We start from the raw sequence: 16330 nt of genomic DNA, 5'->3' as shown, positions 1-16330 counted from the left end.
TACACCTGGTAGAGTACGTACCACATATAGTCTCAGTCCTAACCGCAGCGGCCATGGGTTTGAGTCCGACCCACGGCCCTTTGCTGTATGTCATCCCCTCTCTCTCCCCCTGGCCTTATTGTCTCTCTCTCACTGTGCTATCCTAATAAAGGCAAAATGCCAAACAAAACTTTAAAAGAAAAGAAAAATTACTTAAACTAATGGATGATCAGATGATTCATTACAGATTGATCAGTTGAGTGATTAATCAACTTAATATTTGGGCTCCACAGTGATTTCTCAGCAACATTTTACAAGTTAAGTAGTTAATTGAAACCTGTAATCATTACTTGAATGCAGCCTCAACACTGGCAGAAAGAAATCAGTTTCACTGAAGTGCTGCAGCACACAACTGTGCCTGGCATACAGGCTGTCTGAAATTACTACAAAGGCTCCTGAAAGCCGCTTGTGTTTGCAGTTTGATATGGAAACTGATATTCTGATAACCCCATCCTGCCGTCTGCCCTCTGTTAGATAGCAGTCTGGCCTGTTGTTCCCTTTTAACAGCCATGAAAGGCTATCAGGATCTGCTGGGGCTGCTGGTGCGAGGATGAGCGCCGCAGACGGGCAGGGAGGGAAGGCTAATTGTCGCTCTCTCAGATGCTAATGCTCTGCTCACAAATGCACACCGGGTGACTTGACTCAGGCGCAGATCAGACGAGTCCACGCCTGGGCGATTATCTCCATAATGAGCCAAGGAGGAGTCTGTCGTAATCATGCTGCCTTTTATCTAGAATAAATTAAGGTTATCAACATATAAATATAATAATAAGAATAAAAGTAATAATAATAATAATGATAAAAAGAGGATTAAGAGGGCTTATCTGTCACAGTTCATGCTGGCCTTTCATCTGTGTTACATGTAAGTGGTGCTTCATTTGGTGTGTTTCATTTCAAAGTCATTGTTTATCTATTCAAGACATTTCTGTAGGGAAATTAGTTTTGTGTTTTTTTTTTTAATGAATAATAATTCCATATAATTCTGGATGTACTTATAAACTTACATACTATATACTTGTATTTAAATCTCAGAAGTTGCCCACATTGTGAATATGGTAACCCACAACTTTGATTATCGGTAGTAAAAGTGTAGCCGAGGTGATGAGCCACTCAGATCCTGATTCTTCTCATTCAGTGATGAGTTTAGTTAGTAGATGACGAGCTAAACAAAAGCCACGCTCATTAGATATCTGGCATTCGATGTGTGCAATAGTGCGTCACATGTTTTCCCCTCAAGGTGAATCTTGTATCTAATAAAAATGTGCTCATTTTTTCTGATGCTGGCAGAGGTGATCTTTGTTTCTGACTATGTGACACAGTAAAACACTGTGGGAAACCCTCAACAGTTTGTAAAGGTTAAACAAGCGATCAGAAGAGGGGACCTTGAGTTGTGGAAAAGGTGACAGGTAGAATTAGGGCTTCAAGTAATGATTATTTTCTATTGATTAAACCTGTGATTATTTTCGCATTAATATATGAATTTTCTTTGATCTTTAATACATCAAAAAATGTGAAAAATGCCAATCACAATATCCTAGAAGACCAGATGACTCAATCAAATATCTTATTTTATGTGATCAACACAAAACACTAAAATATTTAATTAGCTATAAGAAAAAGAAAAGCAGCAAACTGTCACACATTTGAGAAGCTGGAACCATCAACTGTTTAACATTTCTGCCAGAAAAATGACTTTAATGATTAATCAGTTATCAAAATGATTATTGTTGCACTAGTATTTTCTCAGTTTCTTACATTCTTCAGATCAAACAATTAATGATTCGTAAAAACTATTTGATTTAGACAAAAAAAGAATTGAAGATATTGAAAATGGTCAGCCCTAAACGAACTCAGCAACACAGATTATACATTTGTATTTGTCTGTTCTACAGTAACGCCTGTTCTTCCTGTGGTCTACAGAACTGTGCTACGGCTCAGTGTGCTGCTAACCTGCAGTAGTGAACTTGTTTCTCTACTATCTGACTGCAGGCCGTGTTGGGCCACAGAGAAAGCTTAGAGAGGAGCAGGCCTGTCACTCAAGCCGCTGTAACCATGGCAGCAGTGTTAATCAGCCAGCGTTGAATCTTATTGCCTGTGAGATCTGTTGCTGTGCGTCACTGGTCTGGTCTGGCCTCGTTCGGCCACAGGCTCTGGCTGAGGTGTCTGTATTACACACACACACACACACACACACACACACACACACACACACACACACACACACACACACACACACACACACACCCACCCACACACACACACACCCACCCACACACCAGCACTGACCAGTCTGTCATTGCTTATTGCTGCTCAGCCCTGCGGACACAGGTGACGTGTGACGAGCATGAAAGCAGGCCGAGGAAAGAATGTGTGTCAGTGGGGATGGAAAAGAGGTAAATATGATGAGGCTCTTTGTGTACCCGGCCTTGATGGGGTTAGAACAGGTCTTACTGCTGAAGTAAAGCCTCACCTGCTGCTGTGTGTGTGTGTGTGTGTGTGTGTGTGTGTGTGTGTGTGTGTGTGTGTGTGGTGTGTGTGTGGGGGGGGGGCAGCATGCCTGGTTGTCATGCTCAGCACTGCTCAGCGCAGCAGCACACAGCATGGCGCTACCTCCTGCATCTCCTGAAAAAGCCCACTTTTCATTCTGCACAATGCAGCCTTTATATACGGCCCCCATAATGGAGCCAGCTCCTTCACTCATGTCCTCATTGTCTTGGCCAGGATGAGAAAAGGCTGCTCTTTAGAAAAGCAAGGCTGAGCTCACCCGTGAATCATGCCAACAGTTACGCTTGTTCTCTGCCTACTTCTGTAAGTGAGGCAACCAGGGGAGGAGAGACAGGAGTTTTCTAGACCCCACCCCACCCCCCACCCCTTTCCTTCTAAATGCAGTGATGTTAGGAGGTTTACTGGAGCCTGGAGGGGTCACGGAGGGGTTGCGACCTTGCTTTTCCTGTTTCCGTGTGTGGCCCAGACAGCAGTCACGCTGTGGCAGGGATGGTGGATGTGGTTTGATGGGTTCATCTAGCAGAAGGGGGACATTTGCGCAGACCTCCGCAGTGATGTTAGCTGGTAGAGTGCTGCCGTGCGGGTGGTGGTTCCTCACAGCAGGAACTCTGGTCTTACCCTTTCAGCAGCCCTCTGTTCATCATCAGCACAGTTACGCTTTGCTCACGGCTACAGCAGGAAAAGGACAGAATCCATATGAAGCATATGCCTATTGTCACCACTGCGGCATCCATAATGCTTCAACCTCCCCCCACCCCTCTCCTCTTTATCCTGCATCCACCCCTCTATCGTCTGCTTGCTGTACTGCCAGGAAAACAGAGGTGGAAAATGCAATTTAGCATACAGCTGGAGATAGTCTGTAATGTGAGGGTCTTGTTATGGTGAGTATCGATGGCTGGTTTAGGGGATAAAAAAATGCAAACATGATCGAGGGGGGTGTGGGGTGTGGGGTGGGGCTGGAGTGACAGGGGTGTTGGGGTTGCTATAGGGTGTGATATGGAGAGGGACAGAAAATCAGCATGCATGCAGTCTCCTGCTGTGCTCTGCATTATCAACATGGAAAAAGCAGCGGGGTTGCTGTGGCAACAAATCCCGAATCAGCGCGGTGCTCGGACCCTTCCACTCCACCCCAGATTCCCCCCTTCCCCCTTCCTCCCTCCTCCTCCTCTTCCCTGGCCACCTCCCAGCGGCCCTGGAGCTCAGACCTCAGACCGGCCTACTTAGGAGAGCAAGGATGAGGCTCGGAACAGGGATCATGTCCAAAGCTCCACACTGGATCCCAGAGCAGAAACGTGGGCCAGTGGATACGGGAGCACAGTAGACGACCCCCACCCCCTCACCCCTCACCCCTCCTCCTTCTTCTTTCTTCTGCTGTTGTTAACTATCCATGAAGCTTTCAGAAAGTGATTTGTATCCTCTCAGTGTGCTGGACAGTAGGTCATATCCCGGTTATTTATGAGAGGTTAATGTGCCCCCTCGTATCTCCATCATATACATTCATAAATTAAGATGGGGTCCTGGGTATTACCATGGAAACTGAGGAGAGATTGACTGCAAACGCCAGCAGTAAATGGCCTGTCAGTTTGTCACAATTAGGTGCCATGTTATCCTGATTTGAGTTTGTCCCAGCGATTGTAAACACAATATATTGTTTTTATCTGGCTGCAACTAATGATGATGTTCATTATTGATTAATCTGTCAATCTGTTAATGATTAAGTCTATGAAAAGTCAACAGACTAGTGAAAATAACAGGTTCTTAAAGCCCAGAGTGACTTTTTTTTGTCCTTTTCACAATGATATAAACAGAAGGAAGCAACAAAGCATCACATTTAAGAAACTGGAACAAGCAGCTATTCAGCATGTTTATATTAGTAAACGACCGAAACAACTTTTGATGGGTGAGTTATTTCCTTCAGTGCACCCTTCAACAGCTGTGGATAAATAGTTTTCAGTCAGAGTTATAAGTGTACCCTCTCTATCTGGCGCACATGTTGCAGGCTGTGTGTAAGGCTGCCGCGGGAGTGTGGGTAACGCAGTGAGCTGTTCAGTAGATGACAGACTGCTTGCCCATGCTGGAGCTGATGTGTCATGAGGCGGAACTGACTGATGTGAAGCTGCTATGACAGCTGAGTTGACATTCTGCCTCATCTCGGTTCCTGGAATAATTAGATTGATTGTTGCTTGACAAAGAGCACAGAAGGGAAGAATGTATAAATGTGGGATGAAAGCTGCGCAAGACAAGATCACCATGTGAACGTGTTTACACTGACCAGGCGGAATTGAAAAATGAGGCTGTAGTTGAAAAAGAGAGTGTCTCATCCCCTGTATGTGAAGGAGGTGGGACACTTAAAGACGGATCACGGCTTGTCGACAGGTCTTTGGCAGTATAATGTGAAAAAAAAAGTTGCATAAATCCATTTGTGGCTCCAGAGGGATCCGTGTGAAATCTGACAATCTCAGGTGATGTCACTTGAGTCAGCATAAATTGGGTCTGAAAACTACCTTAACGAACCTAAATCTCTGACCCAACTGTCTGTGGTTCAGTTGCATTGTAGGAAAAACAGGCGATAGGTTTTGAAAATGATAATGCAGAATAAAAAAGCTGATATCTGTGGTTCTGCCACATTGATTTAGATCATGCCCATGTTGTCGGAGTGCAGTGTTAAATTGGTGCAATCGAAAACCCTTTAAATTGACCCTATTTGCCAAAGTGAAACTTAAATGTTGGATACGCACTTTTCTCCTCTCGCAAAACATGTGCTGCCTCTCTAACCATTTTTCATATCCTGATCAAACCAGGAACATCATGGCTCCATGATGTTTGTCCTAAACTCCTCAAACAGGAAACTGGATCCAGGGATATTCCAGTTCAGATTTGTCAGATATCTCACTGCTGTCTGAAGCTGTGAACGATGTGTACTTCATCAAGTTTCCTTCTGTAGTTTGCATGCTCCAGATCTACAGTTTAATATTTCGTCTTTGCTCTGTCCCAGTTTGCTTTGGACAGGAGCCCAGTTCAGACAGACGGCTGCTGCTGTCCACTGTGTGCAGGGAACAGAGAACAGGCTCACTGCCTCATAAAACTCTGTGTACAAACTTTTTAAACCAGTCGCTGTAGCTCTAAGATGATTCAGGAGTTGCATGGCCTATTTCTCACCCTAGATTTTTTTTAATGGGCTTTTCTTGTGAAAGGAAAGTTTTGAAACCAAGCCACCACGGTTTTAAACCCATTTCTCTGTCGTCATGTTTTCAGACTCCATTATTGTGACTTTTTCACTTCTCTAACCTGTTTCAAGTCGAATCTGATTTAGCAAGTTTGATTATCTGTTAATCAATGAAGTCATCCGTCAAGAGCAAACGCCAAAACATTTGTTGGTTTCCAGCTTCTCAAATGTGAGAGTTTGCTGATTTTCTCTGCTTCATATCTTTGTAAATTGAATACATTTGGAGAAACTTCGGGAATATAAAAAAAGGCATTTTCACGAATTTATGAAATTTTAGAGGAACTATTAATTAAATTTTTTATGAAAATAATTCTGTCAGTTGCAGCCATATTTTGAGACATGAACTTTGTAGTCTGACATGCTTATCCTGTTTTGATTTACACAATCACACAGGCAAAAAAAAAAAGTGTGAGTCAGGGTCACGTTTAGAAAGCAGCTCTAGTTTTCAGTCATACTGAAGGCGACGACTTGATGCGTCTCTGGACAAACTTCGTGTTATGAGTGATATTTGGAAGACAAAAGGCTGTCACTGGGAAATAGTTGACAGCCAGCGAGACCTTAAGGGCTGTACTGCTCATGTGTTTTCATGTCTGCTTTTACTCATCATCATCATCGTCATCATCATCACAGACAGACAGACACAGGTCCAGGCTCGCAGTTGTAGTGGAGTCATGATCTCTACATTGAGGTCACAGGGAGAGGCTGCATGTAATCTGCTCCTGCCAAACATTCACAAATATCTTCTGTCTTGATTTGAAACCCTTTTCACACAAATTCTCTCTCTCTCTCTCTCTCTCTCTCTCTCTCTCTCTCACACACACACACACACACACACACACACACACACACACACACACACACACAGAGTCTAGCTCTCACACTCAGTCACTCTCATGCACACAGTAAATGCAACTGGAATGTGTGATGTGGACTCAGTGTGGCCTGGGCTAGTCCTGCTCCATTCAGCAGCAAATCCCCCTGGTTTAGGATTTGCTTTTATAGTTCGGTGTGCCAGGGACTGCACTCTAAACTCAGCCGTAAGAATCTCTCACCAACTTGTCATGTTTTCCCACAGGGAGGAATGTAAAGTAATGTGCCTGAATGAGCTGAGTCATAATTAACGTCAGAGTGCTGATTGGTCCGTGTCTTTGTTCGCTCAGTCAGAGGCCTGGTGATCTAACCGTGTCTTTTGATTTCAGTTTAGCTCTTGATGTGGGATTGTGAAACATGGCTGCAGGTGGATGAGGTGTTTTGTCTTGAATCAAGGGGGTTTATATTCCATTTTGATTTTGAAATGTTATGGTCCACATCATAGAGTGAATATTCTCCTGTAGCTAAAACAAGCTGTATCTCTTCTTATCCTTGTCTTACATGTGTTACAATCACAACTCAAATATTTATTTATTATACTTTTTTTTTTAATTTTTTAACTTTTTGTCAACCCCAGGCCTCCCCTTCCCGAGAGCTCCATGGAGAAGATGAAGCGGTTCAAGAGACGCCTCTCACAGACGCTTCGAGGCAGCCACACCATCGACGAGTCGCTGTCTGAGCTGGCCGAGCAGATGACCATCGAGGAGAACGGCCTGAAGGACAGTGGTGAGGGTTTTGCAGCGACTGTAAATGTTATGTGTAAAGTGGAATGGAAAGAGCTGCTTTATCCAGAAGTATTTTTGCATCTCTGTAAATTTCTGTTAGTTCCTCAACATAATAACACGAATCTCCTGAATAATGATGATGTTTGTTTCATGGTCATGACATTGAATTATTTCAGCTGCATCACTTTGGTATGGCAAATGGCTCTAAATACTACAATACCCATGAGCCTCAGCTGATGCTCCTATGGAGGACAGGCCAGTCAGAGGTGCAAATTCAGAATGTTTGTTGTGTTATAAAGTAATGGCTTTTTGGTATTCATAAGGACTGGGTGATATGGCGATAAGGACTGTTGTCTGTGATACTGTCTAATGCAGTAGATTCCAATTTCACAAAGACTATAATGTTCAGTTTTGGTTGAAACTGTTTTAGAGAGACATTGATTCAACTTCAGTCATTTCGGCTACAGTTACAATGCTTGAATTGTATCACATTATAATGAGAATTTTTTTTTCTCCTTCATTTATATCAATAAGTGTAGACTAAATATTAGAAACACTACTACTGTATTGCAGTGTAGTTCACCATGATCATACAGTTGAATCAACACCTCTTTAACACAGACATTATAACCTTCATGAAGGTTGGATTTATTGCAGGGTTGTTGTATTAGATTGTATTTGAGGTAGTTCTTCTTAATTGGCCCTTAGAGGTCTCATTTGATTTCCCTTAAAATTTTCCATAGCACAGTATATATGGATAGTACAACAGATAATGTTATGTAGTGCTGTGACAGAAGATTTTATACATGTCACTGACTACACATTCATATTCTTTATTACATAATTCTTTTTTACATTTTCTGACAGGACCATGAGCAGAGCTGCAATGCTCATGTGATCTTTGGCTCCTGATACATTGAGCGTGTGTTGGTGATTTCTGACAGGTTGCAGCAGTTGTGGATTTTAAAATTCCATCAGTGAATAAATAATATACATTACAGTGTAATCATTATTTTTGCGGACAAGTGACTCAAGGTTTTAGTTAAGTTTATCTGACACAGGGAAGGCTCCCGGTCACACATATCTATGAAATGTGAAGGATAAAACAATAAAGTCCAAGGCTGTTTATTTATATATAACACCAGACTAACATGTAACATTTCCAGCACATTTATGTAATGAAGTGCATGACTAAAATAGGATTTAGTAGCTGAATTTTGATGGAATGCATACATAGAGTACTTTTATCCAAGGCCAAAGCCGAATCCCAGTTTTATCTAACGCTGACCCAGAATCAGTTAAAATGCTGAATGTTTTTTAGGTTACTAGCAACTAATTTTTTACTTCAGCTCTCCATTAGCAGCACACTCAACAGGACTTTAGACTTGATGGCTGGATATTTCTTAATGAAATGCACCGATTGAGTTGTGGTTGACATTTGTTGTTAAGCTTTTATGTTCACAGTCTTAAACGTTTTATCACAGAACCAGATATTTTCTAAAAAAGCTGTTCTTATTTTACACTGTTCATTCAGCTGGGGGAGTTTTCATGTTCATCCAACTGTTGTTAATCCTTCAACTGCCAGTCACTTAACATTGACTGTTGAGAAAATCCACTTCTCAACTTTGTATTGACTATGGTGAGTCCATGTGACATAACTCTTTATTTACTTTTGTATACATACACTCAAACATACTGTAGTTGGTTACCTCAGTCTCTTGGATCACAGTGAAGGTTGTGGCGCTCAAGGCGTCAAAATAAAAGCATAGTGGCACAGCAGCTTATCTCTGCTGATATTCACTAAATCTGCAGGGAGCGAGGGAGGGAGCATGCCTTGGTGTGCCACCACATAGTTGCCATGGCACTCAGGGTCTGGAAACATTCTAGAGTTTCCATGACATCGCCACGGCGACTTGGATGACTTGGTGAAACCAGCCAGGCATCTTGATGCATCCCCCCTTCCGTTGTTTTTTTTTTTTTTTTTATTTGCATCTTTCAGCTCCTCTTCTTCTCTTTTGGCCCCAAGTTCTCTCCCAAGCTTCTTTCAGGCTTGTCCTCAGTTTCCTCTCTTGTCTTTTGTCCAAATGAGAAGTTTTTTTCTCCCCCTTCTTCAATCAATCAGATCGTCCAAGTCTGCCCCCCCTCCCCACTTCCCTCTGAGAACTAACTGGGCTTTGTAAAGAGCTTTTTGTGTAGTGATTAACACCAGGTTTGGCCAGAGTGTTCTGTGCTTAGTGAGTGGGGACACAGAAACATGTCGTGTTTGTGTGTATGTGTGTGCGTGTGTGTGTGCGTGTGCGTGTGCGTGTGCGTGTGTGTGTGTGTGTGTGTGTGTGTGTGTGTGTGTGTGAGCTTGCGTGAGGGGATTTTAGCAGCCTGTGTAACAGTAAGTGGGGTAGAGAGGAGACAGAATGGAGTAGCCAGATGAGATGTGATCTGAACTCTGATTGGGGAATGTGTTGTGGTCCTGATCTGATTATGTAACATGTATAACTCAGGCCAGCAGCAGCTGCACGGAGATAAGAGAGAGGTGGCATAAGGACCTGGATATTACACGGGGGCTGTGTATTTTTCTGTTTTCACAGGAAATCTAGGAAACCTTTCATAAACTGTGCAAAGGTTTGAGAGGATGCTTTCAAAAATAATGCCATGAATATTCTTTTTTACCATACAAAGTGCACTCAATGGAAAAAAAATTAATCAAATCAAAATTTGGTGTGACCACCCTTTGCCTTTAAAACAGCACCAGTTCTCCTTTGTACACTTGTGCACAGTTTCTGAGGTACTTGACAGGTAGGTTGTTCCAAGTATCTTGGAGAACTTGCCACAGTTCTTCTGTGGGTCTGGCTCAGTTCTTCTGTTTCTTCATGTGATCCCAGACCGACTCCATGAGATCAGGGCTCTGTGGAGGCCAGACCATCTGCTTCAGGACTCCTTGTTCTTCTTGTCTCTGAAGATAATTCCTTATGACTCTGGCTGTGTGTGTGTGTGTGTGTGTGTGTTTGGGGTTGTTGTAGTTGTTGTCGTGCTGCAGAATAACATTTCCCTGATGGTGTTGCGTGATGAATAAGAATCTAAACAACTAAACTGCCTAAAGCGTTTGCACAGTAATGCACTTCTAAGTCAGTGTTGATGTGTCAGTGTGTGCAAAACAAAAACAACAAAAAAACCCCCACAAATTTGTGACACGGCTCATAATTTAGAACATACCAAATATTCAATTTTTAGACATCTGTGACATCTGTGCTGGCGAAACGATTACACAGTGAAATCTGTTTTTGTAGCTCAACAAGACCTGAACACCCTCTGTACTCTGAATCAGCTTCGAAAAGGCAGCCCAAGTCTTGTGAACTTAATTTTCATGATAAGATTTAAGTCCGAGAAACGCAGAGAATTGGTTGACCCTGGAGACTGAAGCCAGACAAATCACTGAGCTGTGGGGGTAATTTAGGTTATGACGTGGCTCACTTGCTCTCAAAGCTCACAAATCTTGTTAACTATTCATTATAGACAATGTAGATATAAAATGACGCATGACCCTGCAACTGCATATCTTATTTCCTGCCTCTGATTTGTTCAAGTTTAAGATAAGTTTGACAGTTAACAGGTGCCATGTTTTTTTTTTTTCCAGCTTGAAAATCATGGCCAGTGGCTGATGACAGCCCCAGTCTGGGGTGAATTTGTCTAATCAGGTGTAGGAAGGAAAGTACATTCATTCATTTATTACAGAGCCCCAAGCAAATACCTACTGAGGCGAGGAAGACTGCAGTCACTGAACCAAAATGCAGTGTTTCAACTTTCAGTGAAAAATATGAAATAATTTGAATATTATCCTTTCATTAAGTTCACAACCCACAACTTTTAAAAAGTATCTGTCCACAGTCTGTATGATTCCCTTTTTGCCCGACTCTCTTGTTTTTGGAGAAGGCTCTATGGATAAAATCCTCCATCACAGTATCCATTTTAGATCTGCAATGATAAGACGATTAATCGGAAATCAGAAAATTAAGCTGGAACAATTTAATAGTCAATTAATCATTTTGAGTCATCAAAATTCTCTGGTTGCAGCTTCTCAAATGTCAATATTTTCAGGTTTTTTAGTCTTTTATGATAATGAACATCTTTGGGTTTTGAGCTGTTGGTCAGACAAAACGTCACCTTTGGCCCTTGGACATTGTGATAGGCACTTTTTTTTTTTTTAACATTTTATAGACTGAACGATTTTTCAGTTAATCAAGGAAGTAGTCGACAGATGAATTGATAATGAAAATAATAGTTAGTTGCAGGTATCGGTCAATATCTACATACAACAGATTTAGTGGATTGAGAAATTGTTGATAGATAAAATGAGCAGAGAGGTTAATCAAATCAAAGTACTTCACAATCACACTGAAATAAAAATCATCTAAAAAAAAAAATCAAGTATAACCCATACTGCCTGTTGGTTAGCAATATTGCTCACAATGGCCTGATACAACCAGAGACATTAAAGCGTTAGCTTCCTCAGTATAGGGTTCAACTTTCCCATCCCTCACTTGTTCCCATCGCTGTTTCAGACGTATGATATGAGCTGGTTCCAGTCTGTACTCACTGACTCTGACCACTGTTCCAAAGATACGTGTGACTGTAAACCTTGATATGTGTCAAATATTACTTTGATCATACACGTGAAGTTATTAGAAGTAAAAGCACTTGTTCATTCTCTCCGACAAACTGATGTACATGCTCCGTAGCCATGTTTTTTTCTGAGATGAAATTATTGACTCTATAGCTGTTGCCTTATGTCCCGTCCTAATCCTCACTGTCCTTGCTGCACGTGTCCTACAGTATCCCTCTGTCTGAGCTCCGACTGTCCCGCTAAACTGCTTCTGTGGGGCTCAGCCCCCCCAGTCACAGTCTGTGTTTTAGTAACTGCTGAACAAATCCCTCTGTTAGCTCCATTCTTGATTTTTAACAAAGTGCTTTGTTTTTCTCTCAAGACGAATGACACACCGTGGTCGTTTTGTTTACATACTAAGCTCTCTCACTTATGATTTACAGTATAAGCGATACACTGGTTGGGAGAACAGACCACATTGTGGTCAGCTCTGTTTATATTTATCTGGCCCTAGTTTCAGTGTAGGAATTTGAATTTCAGGAAAAATCTAAACACATAAGGATCAGATTGCATCAGATCACACTGTTTTCTTTTAACAGCCAGGGTATGAGCGGTTACTTAGTAACTAGATCGTGTGTTGTTTTAGTGTGTTAAAAATGTGACAATATCACAAATTCTCATCTTATATTTAGTACCCTAAACTATTGCTTTACAGAACCTAAGCTAATGTTTAATCTGTTGTACAGCAATGCACCTATTTCCTTCGTCTGTCCTTTACCTTTCTCATCAGTTCACTGCTCTGTCGTGCTGGTTCACGCTTTTCATCAGCCTCCCTCTGCTCGACACGTTTTGTCTCCTCTCTAAACCGTGATAAAGAAAATTAAAAATTCAGTGTTCCTAAATAAAATCCATTTATAGAAACACATGCCTTATCTGCTACAGTAATGGTTTACCATGCAATTGTATATCTTACTAAGTCATTGCAGTTAATACATCACATGCACTATAGATTAAGACTTAAAACCACTTATGTAACGATAGTGATTATTTTATGCAGTCTGGTGTGGAACCCGTCATGTAAAGCCGCTGCATCAGAAAGCTTTTAGTCAGTTCGACAGTCAGTACTCCTCAGAAATCCTCACTGTCTGCCAATCAGCATGAAAAAGTTAAAGAACTGACGGCCATTTTTTTAAATTACTAGCCCTCATACTTTAGAAAAAGCAAGAACAACAAAAGCACAAGCTTGTTATAAATCTGAAGTAGAGAATAGTAGGATAGACAAAGTCATAGAACTTACAACTTGTAGAAAAAATAATCCATTATGTGCATTTTAGCGGAAACTCTAATCCGACTTGTGCAGGATTTTTGAGGCCACTACTATTTATCTTCGAGAGGCTGATACATACACTCCAATCAAGGCCTTTCTCCCCTGATTGCTCCGTTTGGCCGGGCGGCCTGCTCCACGTGCAGTCTTGGTTGTTCCAAGAATTATGGAGGCCACTGTGCTCTCGGGAACCTTGAGTGCAGCAGAAATGTTTTTGTAGCCTTGCCCAGATCTGTGCCTCGACACAATCCTGTCTCTGAGCTCTGCAGGCAACGACTTGTTTTTTTGGTATACATTGTCAGCTGTGAGACCTTATACAGACAGGTGTGTGCTTTTCCAACTCATGTTCAAAAAGCTGAATTGATCAAAATCCAACCAAGGTGTAGAAACATCTCAAGGATGATCAAGAAAAATGGGAGGCACCTGAGCTAAATTTCAAATGTCATAGCAAAGTGTCTAAATACCTATGTCAATGTGATATTTCAGTTTTCTACAGTTCCGTTTTCACTTTGTCAGATTGATAGGTATTGATGAGGGAATTCTTTTTTTTTTATTTTAGCATGAGGCTGCAACATGACAGAATATGAAAAGATGAAGGGGTCTGAACGCTGTCTGTATAACTTGCATCAGTAGTGTCAAAGCTACTGCTGACCTTATTAAGTAGTCCTGATCGACATTAATTATAGTTCCTTGTGTCATTATAAAATTCAGTGTTTCTGCTAGCAGTCACAGCCATGCTCATATGTTCAGTCAACCATAGAGATTAAAAACATGCTGTGTCTCTCCTGCAGAGCCCATAGTGAGGAACGGTCGTCCTCCGTCAGCACACAGCGTCCACTCCTTCCTTCACCAGTACACAGGCTCCTTTAAAAAGCCGCCGCTGCGACGACCTCAGAGCGTCATTGGAGGAGGCCTGGGGTCTCTCATGGTCATGCCTCGCAATGGCAGTCGCCTTGGTGAGAGACACGCACACACACACTTATCCACATGCACACAGGCCGTGATTGCGTTCGATATTTGTCTTTGCTGTGATAGAGGTTTAAGTCCAGGAGATGTCTTTAGTGTCAGTAGGTAGGATCTGTCACTACAGTGGCGTGATTTTTATTCAAGATTTAAATTTGGACGTGAGGCTGCTCGAGCTAGCTGTTGAATAGCTCAAATAAATGTAGAATATCCTGAAAGCATGAGTCAGCTGAGTCTGATATATTATGTGTGAAACCATGTGCTGAAACACACCATTCCTAGAGGCATATGTCAGTGCGGACACATGAATAAATATCAGGTCCGTCATTCCAGTTGTTACGTTCAGTCAGACAATTTGTTAAAAAAAAAAAAAAAAGGCTAAAAATAATGACACTCTAAAGCAAAGCTCAGTCTAGATGCACTATTTAAATTCACAGCATTTTCTAATATAAACAAACATAAAGCCTGGAGGAGACGGCGATCTGCTTTATATGTATGAAGCCTGAGTTTGTTTAGACGTGGAAAAATTACAGTGTGATGAATGGATCAGTCAAACTTATTAAACCTAACACTCCTCTTGTGTGTATCAACTGGTCGACACAGCCGGGAGCTCGATAAGAACAGCGGAGCTCGAGGAAGTGTTGTTCTTTCCCCTTGAAGTCATCCGCTGCTGCTGAGCCCTGCCTTGTTTCCACAGACCCGCTCTATCTATCAAACTCAAACCCTCATCCTCCCTTTCTCTCCCTCTGTTTTTCTTCCCCTCTCCGCTCCAGATATCGTCCATGAGAACCTGAAGATGGGGTCGGATGGGGAGAGTGACCAGGCGTCGGGAACTTCCTCCGATGAGGTGCAGTCGCCCACAGGCGTTTGTCTGAGGAACAGAGGGAACAGACGCATCTCCGCAGAGGTGAGATTTTCCTCCTCCGTGTGTTCAGACTTTCTTTGTCCTTGCATTGCCTTTGTGCTTTTTAAAAATCGATTGAGTGTTGTGGGATGTGAGTCACCGGCTACAATTAACAAGCGTTGACATTTGAGCATGTTACTGCTATGAATCGTGACAGTTATTCGTCTGGGGTCGTACCTGGCTCAGCGGTTCAGCTTCCACTTTGTCACTGAAGGTGTGTGTTAATTAATTCACTGAGAAGCAAAGGAGCCTTGGCGTTTGACAAAGGGCTTTTTTTTTTTCAGCAAAAAACGCTATTTAATGATGTGTGCATTACGGCTCCACGCTGTAACTCAGCGTAGGCGTGTTTTCATAGTGTGTCATGACGCGCAAAAGTCCTCAGCTGCCCACATATTCTCGACGTAAGACACACACACACACACACCGACTCCACATACTGTACTTATGAACATACTTTTGAAATCTGTTTTATAAAGGTTTCACATTTGCCATCACCTCCACCCACTAAACACCCTCACATACTTTCACACACACACACACACACACACACACCACACACACACACACACACACACACACACACACACAAACACACACACACTGAGTCAGTCATGGGCAGCCAGATTTTGACATTCCTCTGGTGGTTACATAATGTCGTCACATTATGGAAAGACTTCCCGTTGTGATTATTATTATTTTTTTGATGTTGTCTAAGAGGGATTTCATTTCACCACATGCATTTTTTTTTAATCCAGGGCATTTGAGTGTGCATGTATTAAACAGAGTGCAGTGTTATCATTCCAAAATAATAAAGTTTTAACATTTGAGAACAAAAGCAAGCCACTGTAAAGAAGAAGTCACTGTGGCTTGCACCATGTCATGCTGAGGTTGATTTAACAGAGCATATGGGAAGGCAGACGTGCACACAAATGGAGAACCTGATCAAGAACGAAAGCTTTAATCCGGCTGGCTCGTAGGGACACATGAAAGGCAGCGTGAAGCAAGAGGAGAGATGACACTGCGGTGTCTTAAGGTAACAGATAAAGACAGATAAGTTGCGCTCATTGGGGCTTCACATGAATTTTCCAGATGTCTGACACTGGCTTGCATCAGATAGTTTCATAGGTTCCAGTTGGTATGATGCTTCTTTCATTTATTTAGTGTTCAACATAATCAA

At 42.1% G+C, this 16330-nt stretch overlaps 1 protein-coding gene across 2 annotated transcripts in view; it reads left to right on the top strand.

Moving 5' to 3' along the window:
- The window catches only part of LOC111670855 (cyclin-dependent kinase 17-like), a 33211-nt gene that overhangs the window by 3828 nt on the left and 13053 nt on the right, over nucleotides 1-16330 (top strand). Inside the window, exons 2-4 of one of the 2 annotated variants that reach the window (XM_023427775.2) lie at nucleotides 7218-7366; nucleotides 14078-14242; nucleotides 15023-15156. In XM_023427775.2, coding sequence (XP_023283543.1) covers nucleotides 7240-7366; nucleotides 14078-14242; nucleotides 15023-15156 — 426 coding nt within the window. In that variant the 5' untranslated portion in view covers nucleotides 7218-7239. The remainder of the gene's footprint in view (nucleotides 1-7217; nucleotides 7367-14077; nucleotides 14243-15022; nucleotides 15157-16330) is intronic. The other variant, XM_023427776.2, reaches the window with a different exon arrangement.

Source organism: Seriola lalandi, unplaced genomic scaffold (genome assembly GCF_002814215.2).
Source record: "Seriola lalandi dorsalis isolate HSWRI2012SDOR001 ecotype SW California unplaced genomic scaffold, Sedor1 jcf7180002054862, whole genome shotgun sequence".
In the NCBI taxonomy this organism is placed as follows: Eukaryota; Metazoa; Chordata; class Actinopteri; order Carangiformes; family Carangidae; genus Seriola; species Seriola lalandi.
This window is presented reverse-complemented; position numbering and strand designations above follow the sequence as displayed.